Source organism: Colobus angolensis, unplaced genomic scaffold, assembly GCF_000951035.1.
Source record: "Colobus angolensis palliatus isolate OR3802 unplaced genomic scaffold, Cang.pa_1.0 Scaffold106, whole genome shotgun sequence".
In the NCBI taxonomy this organism is placed as follows: Eukaryota; Metazoa; Chordata; class Mammalia; order Primates; family Cercopithecidae; genus Colobus; species Colobus angolensis.
Window position 1 is genome coordinate 4,877,818 of NW_012111586.1, and position 17,280 is coordinate 4,895,097.

The 17,280-nt window shown below is 52.3% G+C and overlaps 1 protein-coding gene and 1 long non-coding RNA gene across 2 annotated transcripts; both read right to left on the reverse strand.

Moving 5' to 3' along the window:
• Positions 1-1,431: 1,431 nt before the first annotated feature.
• On the reverse strand, positions 1,432-2,283 carry LOC105515127. The gene is made up of 2 exons (XR_001002268.1): positions 2,168-2,283; positions 1,432-1,865 (listed from the first exon to the last, which is right to left on the reverse strand). It is a non-coding gene; the product is annotated as an uncharacterized LOC105515127 (long non-coding RNA).
• A 9,333-nt stretch (positions 2,284-11,616) lies between these two features.
• On the reverse strand, positions 11,617-17,199 carry KNCN (kinocilin). The gene is made up of 3 exons (XM_011946879.1): positions 17,049-17,199; positions 15,184-15,258; positions 11,617-13,810 (listed from the first exon to the last, which is right to left on the reverse strand). The coding sequence occupies exons 1-3, from the start codon at positions 17,197-17,199 to the stop codon at positions 13,731-13,733; spliced, it is 306 nt and encodes a 101-aa protein (XP_011802269.1). The 3' UTR covers positions 11,617-13,730.
• Positions 17,200-17,280: the final 81 nt, after the last annotated feature.

The following is a 17,280-nucleotide window of genomic DNA, read 5'->3' on the forward strand; positions in this document are numbered from 1 at the left end:
GGGCGCGTTCGGCGGGCGCCAGGACCGGTGGTCCCTTGCTCTTTTCTGCCGGCGGCATCGGCCTGCGCACGCCGGGCACGCATCAAGCTCCCTCTTGCCGGCCCGGAACAGCCCAACTGCCAGGAGCCGCCTCGCGCTAGTCCTGTGGGCACACAGCAAGAGGGCGGGGTCAAGCAGTGATCTCGACCTCTAATCCTAGGCTCCGTCTGTAGCTACACTCAGTGCCTGGGTGGGCAGAGGTCATCTTGGTCAGCCCCCCGCCTCTGTCTCTGGAAAGCAACAACCCATCCCATATGGTAAGAGTCTGCTTGTTGTATCCCCACCTAGTTCCGGGGGTCCCTCGTGGCCAATCTTGCCATCCTCCCTCTCTCCTCACTTTTTTGTTCTCCAAACGGACACCACCCCTCCAACCCCTTTCCTCCAGGAAGCCTACCTGGACTCATTGAGTGAGAGAATGGCTGGAAAGTGCTCAGCACAGTGTCCAGTTCAACTTAGGTGCTCATCACATGATAATCATCGTCTTCAGTAACCCGAACTAGAAGGCAAATGGCAGCTCTTGGGATTTAGACAGCTCACTCCCCCAAGTGGAAGAGGCCTTGGAAATCATCTGACCTTGCCCCCCACCCCCACCCCTACCCCCTTATTCAGATGAAGAAACTGAGGCTCCCAGAGGTCTAGCAGTTTATCCAAGATCCAAACCAGGACCTGAATGACCATGCGACTTGGCCTCAGCATCCCCACCCTAGGCTCGGTAGGTGTAGCAACGACACTGACTCTTCTGAATATCAGATGAGGCCCTGGAGTGAGTGGTCACGTGAGAGTGAGGAGCTCCTGATGGTTCAGACGTTCAGTGAGAGGGCACAGTCCCCACATGGGATGGGTTGGGCTGGAGCAGATCTAAGGCACCAGGACCCTTTCTAGACTGGGCATTCTATTAAATTCCAATCCTACCTCCACTCCACTCCCCATTGTTCTACTGTTGAACCTGGATTCAAAAGTCTAATTGCTGGATGCTAGAATTCCTTTCTAGGATTCTCTAGATGTCTCTGGTTCTAGGATCTATTGCTGGATTCTAGAATTCTGGAAATACATGCAAAAACAAGAGTAATAAAATTAGAGTCTAGGGATTTATGACTTCTATTTGAGAATTCTGTTCTATAATGCATAAGATCCTAATTGGTACAAAGGCCCTCAAAGGATGAGATCTTAGCTAGTGTTAGAATTGTGGGGAAAAAATACCAGAAAAGGGTCCTGGATGGGGATGAAAGGGAAGTAATCAGATGGTACTGCGGGTCTAAGGGGAGCATGCAGGGTGAGGAGCAGGGAGTGAGTGCCACCTTCACAGGGTTATCTCCTGTAACGTGGGGGCTAATCATAGAACCCACCTCATAGGGTACAGTGATAATTAAATATTTTAAGTTAAATAAAGTGTTTAGAACAGTGAGAATTTAATAAATGTTAACCATGCCCTTCTGGTGGTGGTTGACAGAGAAGGGAGCCATGAAGTCTCAAATCTGGGAAGCAGAATTTTGGGTTTGGAAACAGAAAAGTTGGGCTGTCTCCCAGGTGGAGGTACCTTTCTGTGTGTCCAAACCCTATACCCAGTGGGGTTGGAGAAAGCTTGATGACTGACTGAAAATGAGGGCTAGTGTCAGATCCTTCGCTCTCGACACACAGGATGCGCAGGTCAGTGGGCTTGAAAGGCCACCTCCAGGCCTGTCCAGAGCTGATGACTCCAGGGTTCCCTCTCCTGGCACCATGCTGAGAGGGGGCAGCCCTACTGAGATTCCAGCCAGAATCACCTTGTTGCCGTACCAAGCTGGCAGGAAGTCAGAAATCCCCAAATCTTAGCAAAGAAAGCACATGTTGACTCTTTTTTTTTTTTTTTTTTTGAGACGGAGTCTTGCTCTGTCGCCTGGGCTGGAGCACAGTGGCATGATCTTGGCTCACCGCGTTCATGCCATTCTCCCGCCTCAGCCTCCCGAGTAGCTGGGACTACAGGCGCCTGCCACCTCGCCCGGCTAGATTTTTTTTTTGTATTTTTTAGTAGAGATGGGGTTTCACCATGTTAGCCAGGATGGTCTCGATCTCCTGACCTCGTGATCCGCCCGTCTCAGCCTCCCAAAGTGCTGGGATTACAGGCTTGAGCCACTGCGCCCGGCCTCATGTTGACTCTTGAGGGCATCTACAGACCACAGTTTCCTCAGGGAGCTCCTCAACTGCATGAACATCTGCTCTCTAACCTGCTGTTGATGGTTCTGCCAGCCAGGGATAGCAATCTCTAAAAGGGTACAGCAATTTATAGTGTGCAAAGCACTTTTACATCCATGATATCACAATCTCTACTACTGCTTGATGCCTATTAATAGCCACATTTTGGCCGAGCGCGGTGGCTCACACCTGTAATCCCAGCACTTTGGGAGGCTGAGGCAGGCAGATTGCTTGAGCTTGGGAGTTTGTGACCAGCCTGGGCAACATGGCGAAAACCTACATCTATTTTTTTTTTTTTTATGAACAAAAAGAATTAAAAAAAATTTTTTTAATAGCCACATTTTACAACTGAGGAGACTGAGGCTCAGAGAGGGAAGTGGATTGGGGCTCTGGTGGCTGGACTGAAAGGAAGAATAGACATTCTGAGACCAGAGTCAGAAAACAGATAAGCTGGCTCACACCCTACACAATCTTGCTTAATTTTATAGAGAAGGATTTGATCCTCAGGAAGGGCTGTGAGATTCCCACATCTTCCCCTTTCAAACCTCTCCCCAACCTCATTCATCAACATCTGACATTATCTGACAAAGGCAGGAGTTCCCTTCTGTGGGGAGGGCTCAGTATGAGGGTGCCCCGATGGAGAGGAGGGAGTCTGGCTCACCTCAGTCTCCTGGAAGCTGATATTGGATGAGGGTCAGGGAGGCCCTGGGTGCTGGAGAGTCCAGGGGCTTCTCTCTCTCTTTTTTTTTTTTTTTTTTGAGATAGAGTCTTGCACTGTTGCTTGGCCTGGAGTGCAGTGGTGCAGTCACAGCTCACTGTAACCTCCGACTCCTGGGTTCAAGTGATTCTCTTGCCTCAGCCTACTGAGTAGCTGGGATTACAGGCACCTAACACCATGCCCAGCTAGTTTTTTTTTTTTTTTTTTAAGTAGAGACGGGGTTTCACCATGTTGGCCAGGCTGGTCTTGAGCTCTGACCTCATGATCCACCTGCCTCAGCCTCCCAAAGTGCTGGGATTACAGGCGTGAGCCACCGCGCCCAGCCAAGATCTTGCTTCTTTTCCTATGTGGGGAAGACTCTCCTTTGCCTTAGGGTTTTAGCAGTTTTACTGTGATGTGCCTAAGTGAGTTTTTCTTTGTATTTATCCTACTTTGTAGATATTTGCTTTATATGCATCCTTCCTCATGCTTCTACAATCTGTGGCTGCATCATATCGCCCCCTAGTTCAGGAAACATTTCAGCTCTTACCTTTTCTCTGTTCTCTTTCTCCTCTCCTTCTAGGACCTTCATTGCATGTATGTTCAGCCATTTGCTGTTGCCCCATATGTCTCTTTTACACTTTATTCTGTATTTTCTAGCCCTTTCCTTCCTTCCTTCTCTTTATTTCAGTCTGGATATTTTTCTACTGAAATATTTTTCTGCTATCTAGTTTACTAATCCTATTTTCACATGTATCTTCTCTGCTGCTAAATCCATCAATGAATTTCATTTGTTATAACTTTTCAGTTCTGGAATTTCCACTAGATCCTTTTTCATAGATTCCAGTTTTCTATTTAAAGATGCCCTCTTGTTATTAATTTTCTTGAACATATTAAACCTTCTAGGGTCCATGTCTGAAAACCTCAACATCTGGCTCTCCAGTGGGCTTGTTTCTATTGTCTGTTTTATTGCTTTTGTTCATTTGGTCTTATCTCCTGAAATGCCAGATAATTTTTTATTGAATGTCCAACATTGTGTATAAAAAATTATAGAGCTAGCATGAGGCTCTGAATGATATGATCTTTCTCCAGAGGGGATTTGCTTTTGCTTCTGACAGGCTCCTAAAGAACCACAGGCCACTTTAACCCAATCGAGGATTATACTGATTGGAAACTTTGTTTCAGTCTTTCTGAGTCTAGTCTATATCTGGTTAGCCATTAGTCCTAGAGTGTTGCTTTGGTCTTCCCAATAAAAACTGTAGGTGTTTAACAGTACCCTTTCCCTTTTTAGGCCCCAAATTCCAATTTGACTCCCCAGTCTCATGACCTCCTACAAACTGGAAAATGCCTTTACGGAAAAATCAAAATCTAGTATTACTTCTCTCCACAATCTTGGCCCCCTCAAATCCTCACTGCTTTGGTAGCTCTCCCATGCCTTTAAACAGATTTCTTAAATGCTTAATCCAGCTTTTAAAGTTATCCTCAGCAGGAAAATTGGTCTGATAGAAGCTAGTCTACTTTAGCCAGAAACAGAAGTCTAGATGATAATCTGAAATTAGCACTTTTAGATCTATAACTAAGTTATGCTATGCTAAGCACTTATAATAATATCTAATTTAATTTTTACAACATAAGTTTCAGTATTACTATGATACCTCCATTTTACAGATGAGGAAATTGAGACACAGAAAGATTAAGTAAACTCACCTCAAACCACTCAACTGCAGTGGTGGTGCCAGGATTTGAAATCTGGTGTACTGATCCGAAGCCTGAGCTCTCAACCTAGCACAGTGCTAGATTTGCTAAATGTTTGTTGAATGACTGAGGCACAGGGTACAGGCTTTTCTGAGGCCCTGTAGATAAGCTCCTGTAATTAGAATTTACACTGCTCAAATGTCAACCACAGAGGAAGACAGGTTTTCTCTGGTTCAAGGAAGGTAAAATTCACTTTGCTTCTTCCTTAGTTTAGCAAACTAGGTTCAACAGAAAATAATTCCAGCCCAGGGGCTGAGCTTCTAAGTGCTAATTGCTAATGAATGATTGATTCTTATCTACTCCTGGGAGGCACAGTGACTATAAGACAAAAGGGTCTCTGCCCTAGGCACAAAAAGGACTAAGAACATGTGGGTGTTGGGCTTATTCCTGAGGTTGCCTCCACCCTGGTTAATTGGGATCTAGGAGTGTGCAGGGATGAGGTGTTGAGGCTGCTCAGCTGCTGTAATTCAATTTGCACCACCATTTCATCTGGTGAACTGTGGCCTCCAGCTGCTGCTGTTGCAGTGTTGGTTCTGTTTTGTTGTGGGTGTTCTGGCTAGCTCTGTTGTGGGGTGTCCTTGGCACTGTTCAATAAATCTTTCTGGTTTTCTACTCTACTGAGCACATGTTAAGATTGCACTTTCTGGCTGATTTGTGATTAGGTGGCACTGTGTGATGCTCTGGCCAGGGAATTGTGACACATGCCACTTCCAGGCTGGCCTATTGGATTATGGAAGCAGGACTCTGAGTTGATGCTATTGCTCTCCCCAGTCCTCTAAGCCCCTTCTATTTCATTCCAAGCCCCAGCCTTCAATCCTAGTGCCTGAGCAGGAGGGAAGGGCATTGCTCTGACTCTTGAGTTGCGAGGACTGGAAGACCTTCACTTTAGTCAGTACTCCGAGTTGCTGAGCCCCTAAATCTTCAGAAGCGGGAAACTGAGGCTTGGAGTAGAGGAGGTCTGTGGCCAAGCCAGACCAGAACCAAGCCCTTTCCCATCTAACGAGGGCTCTGAACACTGCCATTCAGCTGCCCACCACCCTGGCCAAGCAATTCACCCTCCCTACTGCCCTGCCTCTGGCTAGGGAGGCCTCATGGTCTCTACATGGGGAATCCAGTCCACAAGCAGTTTGGGGGAGGAGCAGACACTGGTTGGGCAGCCTGGGAGAGCTGGGGTCCCTCTCTGGGCCTTAGCTGTCTGCATGTGAAGGGAGGAGTATAATGAGGTTATTGTCCCCAAACTGAGGTCCTGCGTCAATCAATCTGCTGCCCCACCCTCAACTACTTGAGGTTTGTAAAGGTGGAAATGAGGACCTGTTTAGAAATTACTGTCAGTGTAACGAAAGGTCTCATAAAATCAACATTTATGTATACGTATACATATAAATGTATATGGCTGCACCTGCTCATTGTACCAGATTATTTGCTTTAGGCTGGGATTCCATTATTTCCCTGGGAAGTCAGCTGCCACACAGGGGTTCTGGCTGAGGGGGAGGGACACTCATAGTGAGCAGCAACTCCGTGCTAAGCACTTTCCCTACATTCGCACATTTAACCTTCACTACAACCCTGTGAGCTGTTGCAGTCCTGCTCCTAGTTCACAGTGAGGACACTGAGGCTCAAAGAGGTGAAGGGACTTACTTTGGTTTATTCAGCTGCAATAGGGAAAGCTGGGATGCAAACCCAGTTTTGTCAGATTGAAAAGCTCATGTTTTTGGCTCATTAGAATTGCTGTTTACTGAAAGGTATAGAGATGTTTGCTTATTAAAAAAATTTGGGCTCAAGGGGGTGGTCCTCAGTTGGTGAAGGCAAGAGCTCCTGGAGAGAGAGTCTCTGTTTGCAGTCCCTTCAGGTTAGCAGGTCAGCCTGCGCGTCCCCTGTGCCCCCAACCCATGGTTCTGGGATGTTTGTGTTGCATAAGAGCAGTTACTTGACTAGAGGTAGCTGCCAGGCCTCCTGGCTCCAGATTCCTGGTCCAAAGGCCCAAGAGCTGCTGGGCGTAGGGGCTTCAGTCCAGACTTCAGCCACTGGCCCCAGCCCCCTGTCCTCCAGGGGAGGTTGAGCCCCTCACTTGTTCAGTCTGAGCTCTTTACTGCTCACTATGAACTCCTGTGTTCCTTTTAGTCTTAGCCCTTCTGTTCCCTCTCAGTCCCTGGAAATCTGGGCCAGCCCTCTTCCCAGCACCTACATCCTCAGGAACCTCCCACACCACTCTTACTCATTGCCGGCTGGGGCTTATTCACTACCTTGGGAACTCTCAGCTTCTGCCAACTGAATTCTGCAAACCCAGAGCCCAAAGAGCTACCATCACCCTCACCCTAGCCAATCCATGAGCCTGTCCTCACCATAGACACATGCGGATACATGCATACTCACATGTGTGCACGTGCGTGTGTACGCGCGCGCACACACACACACACGCACAGAGTCTCCAAGCTGGAAATAAGGTTTGAGGATGAAGCCTGAAGGTGTGGCCTTCTAGCTCCTGTGTCTGATTCCTGGGATCTATCGTCTTCCTCCCTGAGCCCATGTGCATGCACGAACACACACACACACACACACACACACACACACTACAGACACACATGCAGTGACTGGACATATCCAGAAATACAAACACAGATGCATAGATGCATTACACACACAGAGTTGTAGACACAGGCCAACATATGACACACTGTCAATTGCCTGCCTATCTGATGGAGATGAGATGCTGTCCTGGAGACTTCTCTTTGCCTGGAAGTGTGAGGGTGGAGGGAAGGTGGTTGAGAGCAGGAACCCCCTGGGAGAAGTGATGGGTGGATAGGAGTTCCATTCTGGCTGCTCTGATGGTGCCTACCCATTCACAATGGGTCTCCATGCTGGCAAAAGGCAAGCACTCACCATTCCCCTCACTGGGGCTCAGCTTTGCCATTGGTAAAGTGCGAGATTGATCTAGATGATCTAGATGGTCTAGCTGGCTTCCAGCACAGCTGAGAGGCCCCAGTGGCACGACTCCAAAAGCTTCTTTGAGCAATCACAGGGTTTTGGTTAGACCGAGCCTTTGTAACAATCCAGGCAAAGATGCTCCCTTCTAGTCCTTCCTGGTGCTCTTGTACTTCCCCAACAGAATCCTCAGGCCACAGTCCCCAGCAGGGGTTATATAGGTGGCCAGACTGGGATCTCTAACCTCAGTCTGGGCCTCTGCCTCTACCCTAAGCAACTCAGCTGCCTGGAGCCAGCTGGAGGGCGCCCTTTATATATATTAACTCATTTAAGTGCCATGACAACCCTTAGGTAGCACTACTGCTGCCACTAATTTATGGATTGGGAAACAGAGGCCTAAGAGGTTAGAAGAATGGCCTAAGGTCACAGACATCATGGTAATGTATGGCATAGCTGTGATTCAAACCTAGGCTGTGTGTCTCCTAAATCTGTGCCTTTCCTAACTTCACACTGCCTGTGGCTGTAACTGTTCTTTGATCTCATGCAATCCCTGGACCTCTGCATTTTTCTCCATGATCCTCTTGCTTCCACTTCTGTCTGCATCTACCCAAGAGCCCAAACTGACTTATTTCCATTACTCTCTTGCAACTTAACTTGTCCCTTTGTCCTTCTGCCAAAGCTACCAGCAAAGCCTCAGTTGCAACAGTCTGGCTTTCTGCCACCTCAAGTCTATGCCTAAACTGCTAAGCCTTGTAGGTGAAAAAACCACAGCTGGGTGGCATGGGCTGTTTGTACATCCACATCCCTGGCATCACTGTGATCCTCAAGGATACTGGGAAACCTCCCACTTCCTAGTCTGAGCTCACCAACCTGTCACTGGACTGTGCCTCCCACTGGATACATCTAAGAAGGCCTCTCCCATCTTGAAACAAAACCCTTCTTCAACCCCACATCTGCCTCCAGCTAACACTCTGTCCCTTTCTTGAAAGCACTGTCTACAGTATATATCTCACCTGCTTGTCAAGAGCCAGTCCACTCCAGTCTGGTTTCTGCCCCATCACACCACAGACTCTGCTTTCACCAAGGCCACCAGCTGACTCCTTTTGCCTGAATTCCATGAACACTGTTCAACTCGTAGCTAACTTGATGTCTCCAGAGCTTGGGACCTACTGAAGCCTCCCTCCTGGAAACATACTCTTCCCCTGGGATACAGTTCCCTCAATTTCATCTTCACCTACAGAGCCCACAGACCCAGCCAGAAAATCTGGGCTTCTTCCTCAACTCCTCTCTCCCCAGGCTTCCCTCCACACATTTGCCATCTGTCACTAAGCCCTGCAGACTCTCCCCTCCAAGCGTCCCGGAATCCATCCCTTCCTCTCTAGTCTCATCACTGCCCCATCTCTCCTCCTAGGATCCTCACAGCTGCTGCCCAGCCCTGCTACTCTCCTCATCCCTGCCTCGATTTTGCTCTTGCGGGCTGACCTCACCAGGTGTAGAGCTCCCTGTGCCTGAGCCATGAGCCTGCTTTCTCTTCCCTTGGCTGACCCCAGCTCTACCTTCAGAGTGCAGCTGGGATGCTGCTTCCTTCCTTCCTTCTTTCAGATTTCCGAAACTCTGCAAATCAGGGCTCCTAAACTCATGATACCCTCACGGTGCCATGACTCCTGTATCCAGGTCTGCAGGCCCTAGCCATCTTCCTTGAGGGCCAAGATTAGGTCCACCTTGTTTGGGTGCCTGCCTCTCCCCAGGTGAATATTGGTTAGATAAATGGCCCAGTGAATATTGGTTAAATAAATGGTGAGGGGAGACATTGGTCAGAGGGGCTCCTTTTCTGCCCTCCTGGCTTCCTCTGTCTCTTGGATTTGAAGTTGCTCTGTCCTCTCTTCTCTCCCATCCCCTCCTCACTTTGGGCTTTGGGGAGGACATGGAGGGGACAGGTGAGATTCTAGGGCAGAGTCCTACCCAGTTCAGAGCATGGTGGGGTCAGAGTGGAGCAGAGGAAGCCCCGGAGCCGCCAATGCCTGCGGAGTGTCTCCCCTTCTCCTGCATCCCTCTCTGTCTTTCTCACCCCTGTCCTCTCACGGCTACAGGTTTTTGACCGCTTCTCTGGGCACTATTCCTGTCCCCTGGAGCTCAGGCTGGATGGAGTCTCTTCCCCGTTCCAGTAAGTGTCCCCTCCTCAGCCCCCTCCCGCCAGCCTCCCACAGCTCCTTCACTTGCCTGAGCCGGTCGGTGGACACTCCCCTGCGGGCCTGACCCGGCTGACCCCTGAGCACCCTGGGTCAGCAGGAAGGAAGGATCCCTCCAGCGCAGGACAGCCAGGAGAGAGGCCGGGCCACCCCCTCCTCCGTCCACTGGCTTCTAGGGCCTGGGCCGGCGAACAGCACTGGGGTTGGAGGTGGGGTCGCCCTCTCCCACGCGGCTGGGTTTCCGGGCGGGTCGGGGGGGTGGTCCTGGACCGAGCAGCTTGGAGACTCTAGATCAGCAGGTGGGTGGGAGAGGGCACCCCGTCCTGGACCCCCAGCCGCTGCGCGCAGGGCAGAGACGCGCAGACCCGCTCCCACTCGGCTCGGCTCCCCTGGAGCAGCCCCCGCAGCGGCGGCGGTGGACTGGGAGGGGCCAGCGCGCTGGCCTGCGCTGGTCCCCAGCCGCCTCCAGCCACCCGGAGCCCCTCTCCTCCAAGCGTTGGCCGCTGACCCTCAGCTCCCCTTCAACCCTGGGCGAGTGAGGTTCTTACCATACACCTCCCCTCTCCGCTCCCTTCCGTCCTTCTCCCCTTCTCCTCCAGGCTTCGAGGTCTGCAAGCACCCTTGCAAATAACTCCTAGCCCACCCACACCGTCTTGTCCGCACTTTCCGAGAGCCAGTCACAGATATATTGCAACTCACTCTAGGGCACGGGTACAAGTTGAAGTGGCTCTGCCTTCAACTTCAAATGGATTCTCCACCTTTTCAGGAGCAGGGCTGGAGCTGTGGGGCGGGGGAGAGGGGGAGTTTTTCCAGGGATGGGCTTGTTTTCAGCATCCCTTCCAATCAACCACCAATCCTGCACCCTAGAAAGGGGTGTGGCCACGAGCCTGTCAAGGGGGTGACTCTATCTCCTGGTGGTGTGTGTAGGAGCTTTTTGGGATGAGGGCTGGGGAGGGAGTGCTGGGCAGCAGGCCCACCTCCAGGCTGGGCTGTGTGGGAGGGAAGACTGAGGTGCTGACTTTTCAGACTCTGGAGGAGTTCAGCTGAAGGAACATCTCTCCAACCTCTGCCTTCATTCATTCACTCATCCATTCATAAACCCTACTGCAGCCTTCATGCTGACAGTGGCCCTGTGGGGAAGGGCTACCATATCCTCCCTTTGCATCTGGGGAAAGCCAGGCTCAAGGCCCCACAGCCTCTTGCCCCAGCCCCTGGGAACCAGGATGTGAGTCTTATCTCCAAACTCCAGCCCCAGCCTAGGCAGTCCTCTTCCAGGTTGGCCCAGCAGGCATGCAACTTCAAGGAAGCTGCTTGGACCAAGCACTCCCCACCTTTGGGTCACTTGTGTGTTCTCAGCACCCAGCCCAGGGCCAGGCACAGTCATAGTCACAGTCCTGGTGTGAGAATGGCTATTGGAAAGAACCAATTTCATTTCTTGAACAGACTACTGGAAGAGCTTGGTTCAAAGACCTGTCCCTGTCCACGCCCCTGTCCCATGCTGAAATATTGGAGGGTTCTACTTCTCCCTAATGCTACCTACCGTACTACCCATGCCAGCTGGGCCTGACCTCACCTTTTCTCAAAGTGTGAGGGGGAGAAGCCTCAAGTCTCCACATTGGCTACTCCTGTGACCATGGGAGTGGGGAGGTTGAGGCTGGGGATGTACTTGAGGAAGATGTATTGGGACATTCACCTGGGCTGGAGGGAACATGTTTCAGGAAGCCCACAGCAAGGAAAAAGAGGAACTAGAGGACCAGGCTCAAGAATTTCCACTCAGTTTAAGGGTCCTTTGAAGCCTCACCCAGTTCTTCCCCAGTGGACATAGCTCTTGCCGTTGTATGTTTTCATTCCTTGATTTATTGCACCTGGCCCCCAGCATCTCTCTGTGCCTGGCCCTGCAGGCATTGGGGATTCCGTAGTCCCATCCTGGGGAGAGCTTGGCTGAGAGGGGTTGATGGGCAGGGGGTAGGGAACCACCCTCTCCACAGCTCAGGCTCCACATCCCCCACTCCCGTCCCCTCCACCCTGGGGCATCTCTAGGGCACTGAGGTGAGGATCGAAAAGATGATAGGAGGAAGGGTCACCTCCTCATTAATTGAGGAGGGACCAGCAGCCTGAGCTATTGTTGATGATAATGAAGGAAAAGAGAAGGGGCAGGGAATAGGCAGCATTCGGGTGGAGAGGAGGGAAATTCAAGGAGAGAAAGTTGCTTCTCTCAGCTGAAGGAACCGAAGTCTCTACACCTGGCCAGCATTTGTGGAAGGCAGCCCCTTCATGGAGGTCTGTCACGCTGTGGTCAGAGAGCTGATCCCCGCCGCCCGTGCAGAGGACAGCAGAAGATAGAGCCTTGGATAGGGAGAGATAGGAGACCTGGCTGCAGGCCTGGCCCCGTGACCTTTCACCATGGGACTCGATGAGTCCTTTTTCCAGTGGGGCCTCAGCTTTCCCATCTGAGATGGACTCTGCTGCTTCAGAAAACTTCGGTTTTCCCACTTCCACTGGGGTGTCTTCTGGGTGCCTGGCCCTCTGCTCCCACTCTCAGGAGGGGAAATAGACAAAGGCCACTCAGAGTGATTGGGCTGTGAAGGAGGGAAACCCTGGGGCTGGGAAGCACAGTAAAGTCAGGGGAGGCGTCTAAGAGGAAGTGCCATCTCCACTGATCCTGGAAGAAGGACACTATTTCTAGCTTGTCTTCTGCTCACTAAACCAGGCCAGAGGCCATATGGACAGGGTATCTCTGTAGAGGTCAAACAACTCTGCCTGGAGGGTGTGGGTGTGGAGGGAGTAGCAATGTTTTCTGTGAGGTCATACCTGGGCCTCCTTGCTCCAAACTTGCTCTACCCGTGGTAGATGGGACTTTGAAGTGGCTTCCTGGGGAAAGCCTAGGGAATTGTTTTTTCATTAAATTGAAGCCATTGGCATTTATTAAGCACCTACTGGTCTGGTGCTAGGCACTAGAGCAGGGGCAATGTTCAGTAGACTTAAGATGGCTTAACAGTTGTTTTGTGAAAAGGAAGACTTCAACCCTGCCTGAAAGGGGGCAGCAAGACAGAGATTGGCAGAAGAGAATGAGGAGAGCACGTGGGTAGGAGATTTTTTGAATGGGGCCTTTAAAAGTGGGGAGTTTGATAGGCAGAGAGAAGCAGGGAGGGCTCTGGAGAACACAGGGCAAAGCTTGGCGACAGGAATATGTTTCGCTTCTTCAGGGAACAGTGAGAAGATCAGGGGAAGAGAGAAGTCAGATCACAAAAAGCCTTGAGTGGTGGAGTTAGACACCAGGGGTCACAGGGCCGGGTTCAGCTGAGAAGTCGCCTCCTCTGACCTCCAGGCAAGGTTGTTTGTACCTGTCCCTTTGTGAGCCCCCCAGAATCCCCCATCTGATTTACTGCTGCTCAGAGCCTGTCCCTGAGGAACTGCCAGGAGTTTCGGTATTTGAAAAAGAAAAGAAAAAGAATCTTGTCTAGCCCCTCTATTGGGCTAGTGAGCTCTAGAGCTCCTGGGCTGACCGTCGGGGTGGAGGGTCCCTGTCTGTGGTTCTTCTGGGCCTGTGGTTCACTTCTGAAGCCAGGTTAGAGCAAGGGACTGGGGCATCCTGGCCATAGTCAGGGCCTTGGACCCCAAATTCCAGAGAAACCAATCAGTAGATCAAACAGGCAACAAAGCTGAGCTGTAGTCCAGAAAGAAAGGTCAGGACAGGAGCCTGAAACACGGGAACCCTGTGGGGGCATCCAGCAATGCCTTGCTCCAGGCCCCAGCCCACACCAGCGGAATCCATTTTCAAGAGCCTTGGCCGGGCCAGTGCGAAAGGCTCCATTCCAGACGCTGTTCCCAGCTGCTCTGGGGTCTGCAGGGCCTGGCTTGTCTCCGGTTCGGGTTTTCTAACCCAGGAGGGCACTGAGATAGGGGCAGCAGGCAGGACGGGAGGGCAGGGAAGGGGCAGCCCCTCAGACTTTGCCTCAGCATTCCTCAGCCCCCCGGGCCCCTGGCTTCAGCTTCTCCAGGGTCCTGCTCACGGTGGACAGGCTGCTGCGGGCTCCTGGGGGAGAGACAAGGGACAAGAACTGCCTCAGTAGACAGGTCCCCATGGAGTGGTCAGGGTCAGAGGAACTCGAAGGGACCCAAGGCCGGGGTGCCCAGTGAACCTGGGCAAAGCTGGGATAGAATGGGGAGAGGGGAACATCCCAGGGGACAGTTTCAGCCCGGTTTAAAGAGGTGCCTCCAGTGAGGATGGCTTTCAAGAGGACAGCAGCATGGGCTGGGGGTAGAGGCAGGACCCTGGAGCCCGCTGCCTGGTTTGAGCTTTGGCTGCAGAACTTCCTGGCTGTGTGGTCTTGGGCATGTCATTTAATCTCCCTGTGCCTCGGTTACCCCATATGTAAAATGAAACTAATGACTGTACCGCCCTCATGTGGTTGTTGTGAGACTTAAAAGAGTGAATAATAGATGAACATGGCTCAGAACAGTGCCTGGAATGGGGCCTTTTGCTGAGTATTAGCCATCCTACCACTGGTGGCAGAGACTGGGCTGGGGTCATCTTTGAGAAACTCCTGCCCTGGAATTTTTCCAGGTGTGGGGTGGAGGAACAAGGAGATGCCCAGTTTGGGGTACGAACTTTAAACTGGGGTAGTTAAAACTAGTACCCAAAGCTGGTATGCATGGGTGCCTCTTTAAACTGGGCTGAAACTGTCCCCTGGCACATCCACCCCTCCCCATTCTATCCCAGCTCTGCCCTGGGCACTGGGCACCCCAACCTTGGGTCCCTTTGAGTTCCTCTGACCCTGGGGGAGATGGGAGAGGGGAGTGGGAAAATAAACTGAGGCATGGGACCTGGGGAAGGGGGAGGGGAGAGAGGGGAAGAAGCAGGGAGGTGCCCTCATCCCAGTGTCCGTGCTGGGCAAGACAGAAGCCCTCAGGATAAGCAAGAGAAGATCAGTTCAGCTTGGAGCAGCAAGGGTCTGACTGCGCACATGGGGGAACTGCTAGCAGTACCATCCCCCTGCACTGAGGAAGCCCCTTCGGGATGCCACTCAAGGCTCCCAGGCCCCACGGAGCTGCTCAGTCAGGGAGGGAAGATGAAAGATAGACTCAGGCTGGGCGCGGTTGCTCACGCCTGTAATCCCAGCACTTTAGGAGGCTGAGGCGGGTGGATCACCTGAGGTCGGGAGTTCAAGACCAGCCTGACCAACATGGAGAAACCCCGTCTCTACTAAAAATACAAAAATTAGCCAGGTGTGGTGGCACATGCTTGTAATCCCAGCTACTCGGGAGGCTGAGGCAAGAGAATCGCTTGAACCTGGGAGGCGGAGGTTGCAGTGAGCCGAGATTGTGACATTGCACTCCAGCCTGGGCAACAAGAGCAAGACTCTGTCTCAAAAAAGAAAGATGGACTTGGGAATTTCTGGAACTTACCTTCCTTGTTGCCATTGGTGCTGGATCTTCCTTCTCCATGGTCTGGCCCTGGACGGGGATGGATTCTTAGGCTTCCTGCAGGATGAGAACACCCCAAGCCCCCCCCGGTTACCGAGCCATTCTCCAAATCAAGCCCAAGTTGGGAAGGGAAGTCCTTCTTGCTGTCTAGTTTCCATCCCTGATGCTGTCTTTGCTCCACTGCATTCCTTTAGGTCTCACATGATCTGGGCTGATTTGGGCAGGAGAAAAAGAACTGGGCCCTTGAAGGAGAAAATGGCAGATCTTTTAGGGAAGTGAGGTCCTGGGGAGAGCTGGGGCCATGGAAATCCCCATAGGATTGGTGGAGATGGCAGCCTGTATTTGGGGAACTGAAATGAGGTGGGAGCTATGCAGAGGCCATGGGGTCTTAGGGGAAATAGAGGATCTTTCATGGGGGCTCAGGGATGAAAAGGGAGTTATTTAGAGATGTTGGACGCTTTGGGGAGTCATAAAATCTCTCAAGGGAGATGGACTTCCCAGCTCTGAGCTGGTTCAGGCACCTTTGTTGCAGGCACCGGGCTGGATTCTGCTGTGCTGTAGTCATGGCAACACCTGCACAACACACACACACACACAGCAGCTCTAACACAGACAACTAGAGCGGTTTCATACATGGGCTCAGCCCAGCCACACAGTGGATCACAGACGAACACACAAAGGGTCCGGAACAGTCCTTGGCAGAGGGGTCTGCTGGGGTCAGGGAGAGGCCTCACCTATGGTAGGCAGGATATGGTCCAGGTTGAACCGAGCCTTCAGGAAGGGGTAGGCCAAGATGAGGAACCCTGAGAAGAGACACAGGGGGTTCTGTGATGGGGAGGGGCCTGGTGAATGTTGAGGCTGTGGGTGGGCTGGGAGCCTGAGGGGTGGTTTGTGAGATATGGGTGTGCATGGGAGGAGCACAGTGTTCAGAGTTGGGACTGTGAGTGTGTAAATGTGAGCCCGTGGGTGTGTGCATGTGGATTGTGGGGGGCAGTGCCTGTCTGGGGAAGGGGCTACAGTCTGTGAAGGCCCCAGCTGCCTGGCTCCATCGTGCCTAGGTGAAGAGTAGGTTGCTGGAATGAGCCTGGCTGACAGCACTGCTGCCTCTCTGCTGTCCCCAAGCTCCCCCAGGGCCCCCAGGGCCAGACTGGGCGCTTGTCCTCAGCATACTCCTCTCCACCCAGACCTGGGGAGCAGGAGCAGCAGAGCCAGTCCTGCCTTGCCTGCCCCGACTCCATCCCCCGATGAGCATCTGTGCCAGAACCTGCAGGTGTAGACACCCAAAGTCCCCTAGCCTGGTGCTTCTGGTCCTGCTTTTGGCCTGGGAGGGTGGGGTGGGGTAAGGGATGGCATTCAGCGTCACTGAGGGGCCATCAGTGTGCCTCGCCCACACAGACAGATAGATGGACACAGCTGCTGTGGAGGCAAACAGGGAAAGAAGAGGAAACTCTTTTTCTGAGCCGGAGCCTGTCTTGGCTCAGAGTCCTCGGGAGCTCTGTCCTTTTACCTGCCGCCATCAACCCCCTGTTCTGCCCAGATAGGCTGATGAATCCCACCACAAATCCAAGAGCCTAGAACTTGGGGCTGGAGAGCCAGTGGGAGCAGCCAGAAAGGAGTGTGACAGCCAGCTCCCCTTCTTTTCTCCTCCCCGTAGCTGGAAGGAGCCCCAGCGCATCCCTCCTCTCCCACCTGTGCCCCTGATGGCGGTCTTGCTCACACCTCTAGCTTCCATTCTCCCCAGCTGATTCCTGCGGACCCAGCCCTTCCCTGTTCCTTGTTTACCTGACCATGCCCCTGCCCCCACCTCCAGAATCTCCCCTCCCTATCCCAGCCCAGCCCCTGCTCACCCAGAACAGCAGCGCCGATGAAGACACCGCCCACGGCAGCTGCAGCCTTGGACACGGAGATGCCGATGATGACGCTGCCAGCCACCAGCCCGAGAGCCACGCAGGCCAGCTGCAGGCAGTGGAAATCTCTGCTGCTGATGGGGATGTCCATGCAGGCCCACAGGGGCACTGCCTCCAGCTGGTGCAGTCTGGACCCAGAAAAATCCTGGAAGTTTCTGGGCTCTTGGATGTC

Coding starts and splice junctions, on each gene's coding strand:
- KNCN (XM_011946879.1), bottom strand. CDS start 17,199: ATGGACATCCCCATCAGCAGCAGAGATTTCCACTGCCTGCAGCTGGCC. Junction 15,259..17,048: donor CATCGGCGCTGCTGTTCTGG/GTGAGCAGGGGC, acceptor CTCATCCTGCAG/GAAGCCTAAGAATCCATCCC. Junction 13,811..15,183: donor CACCAATGGCAACAAGGAAG/GTAAGTTCCAGA, acceptor TCTCTCCCCCAG/GAGCCCGCAGCAGCCTGTCC.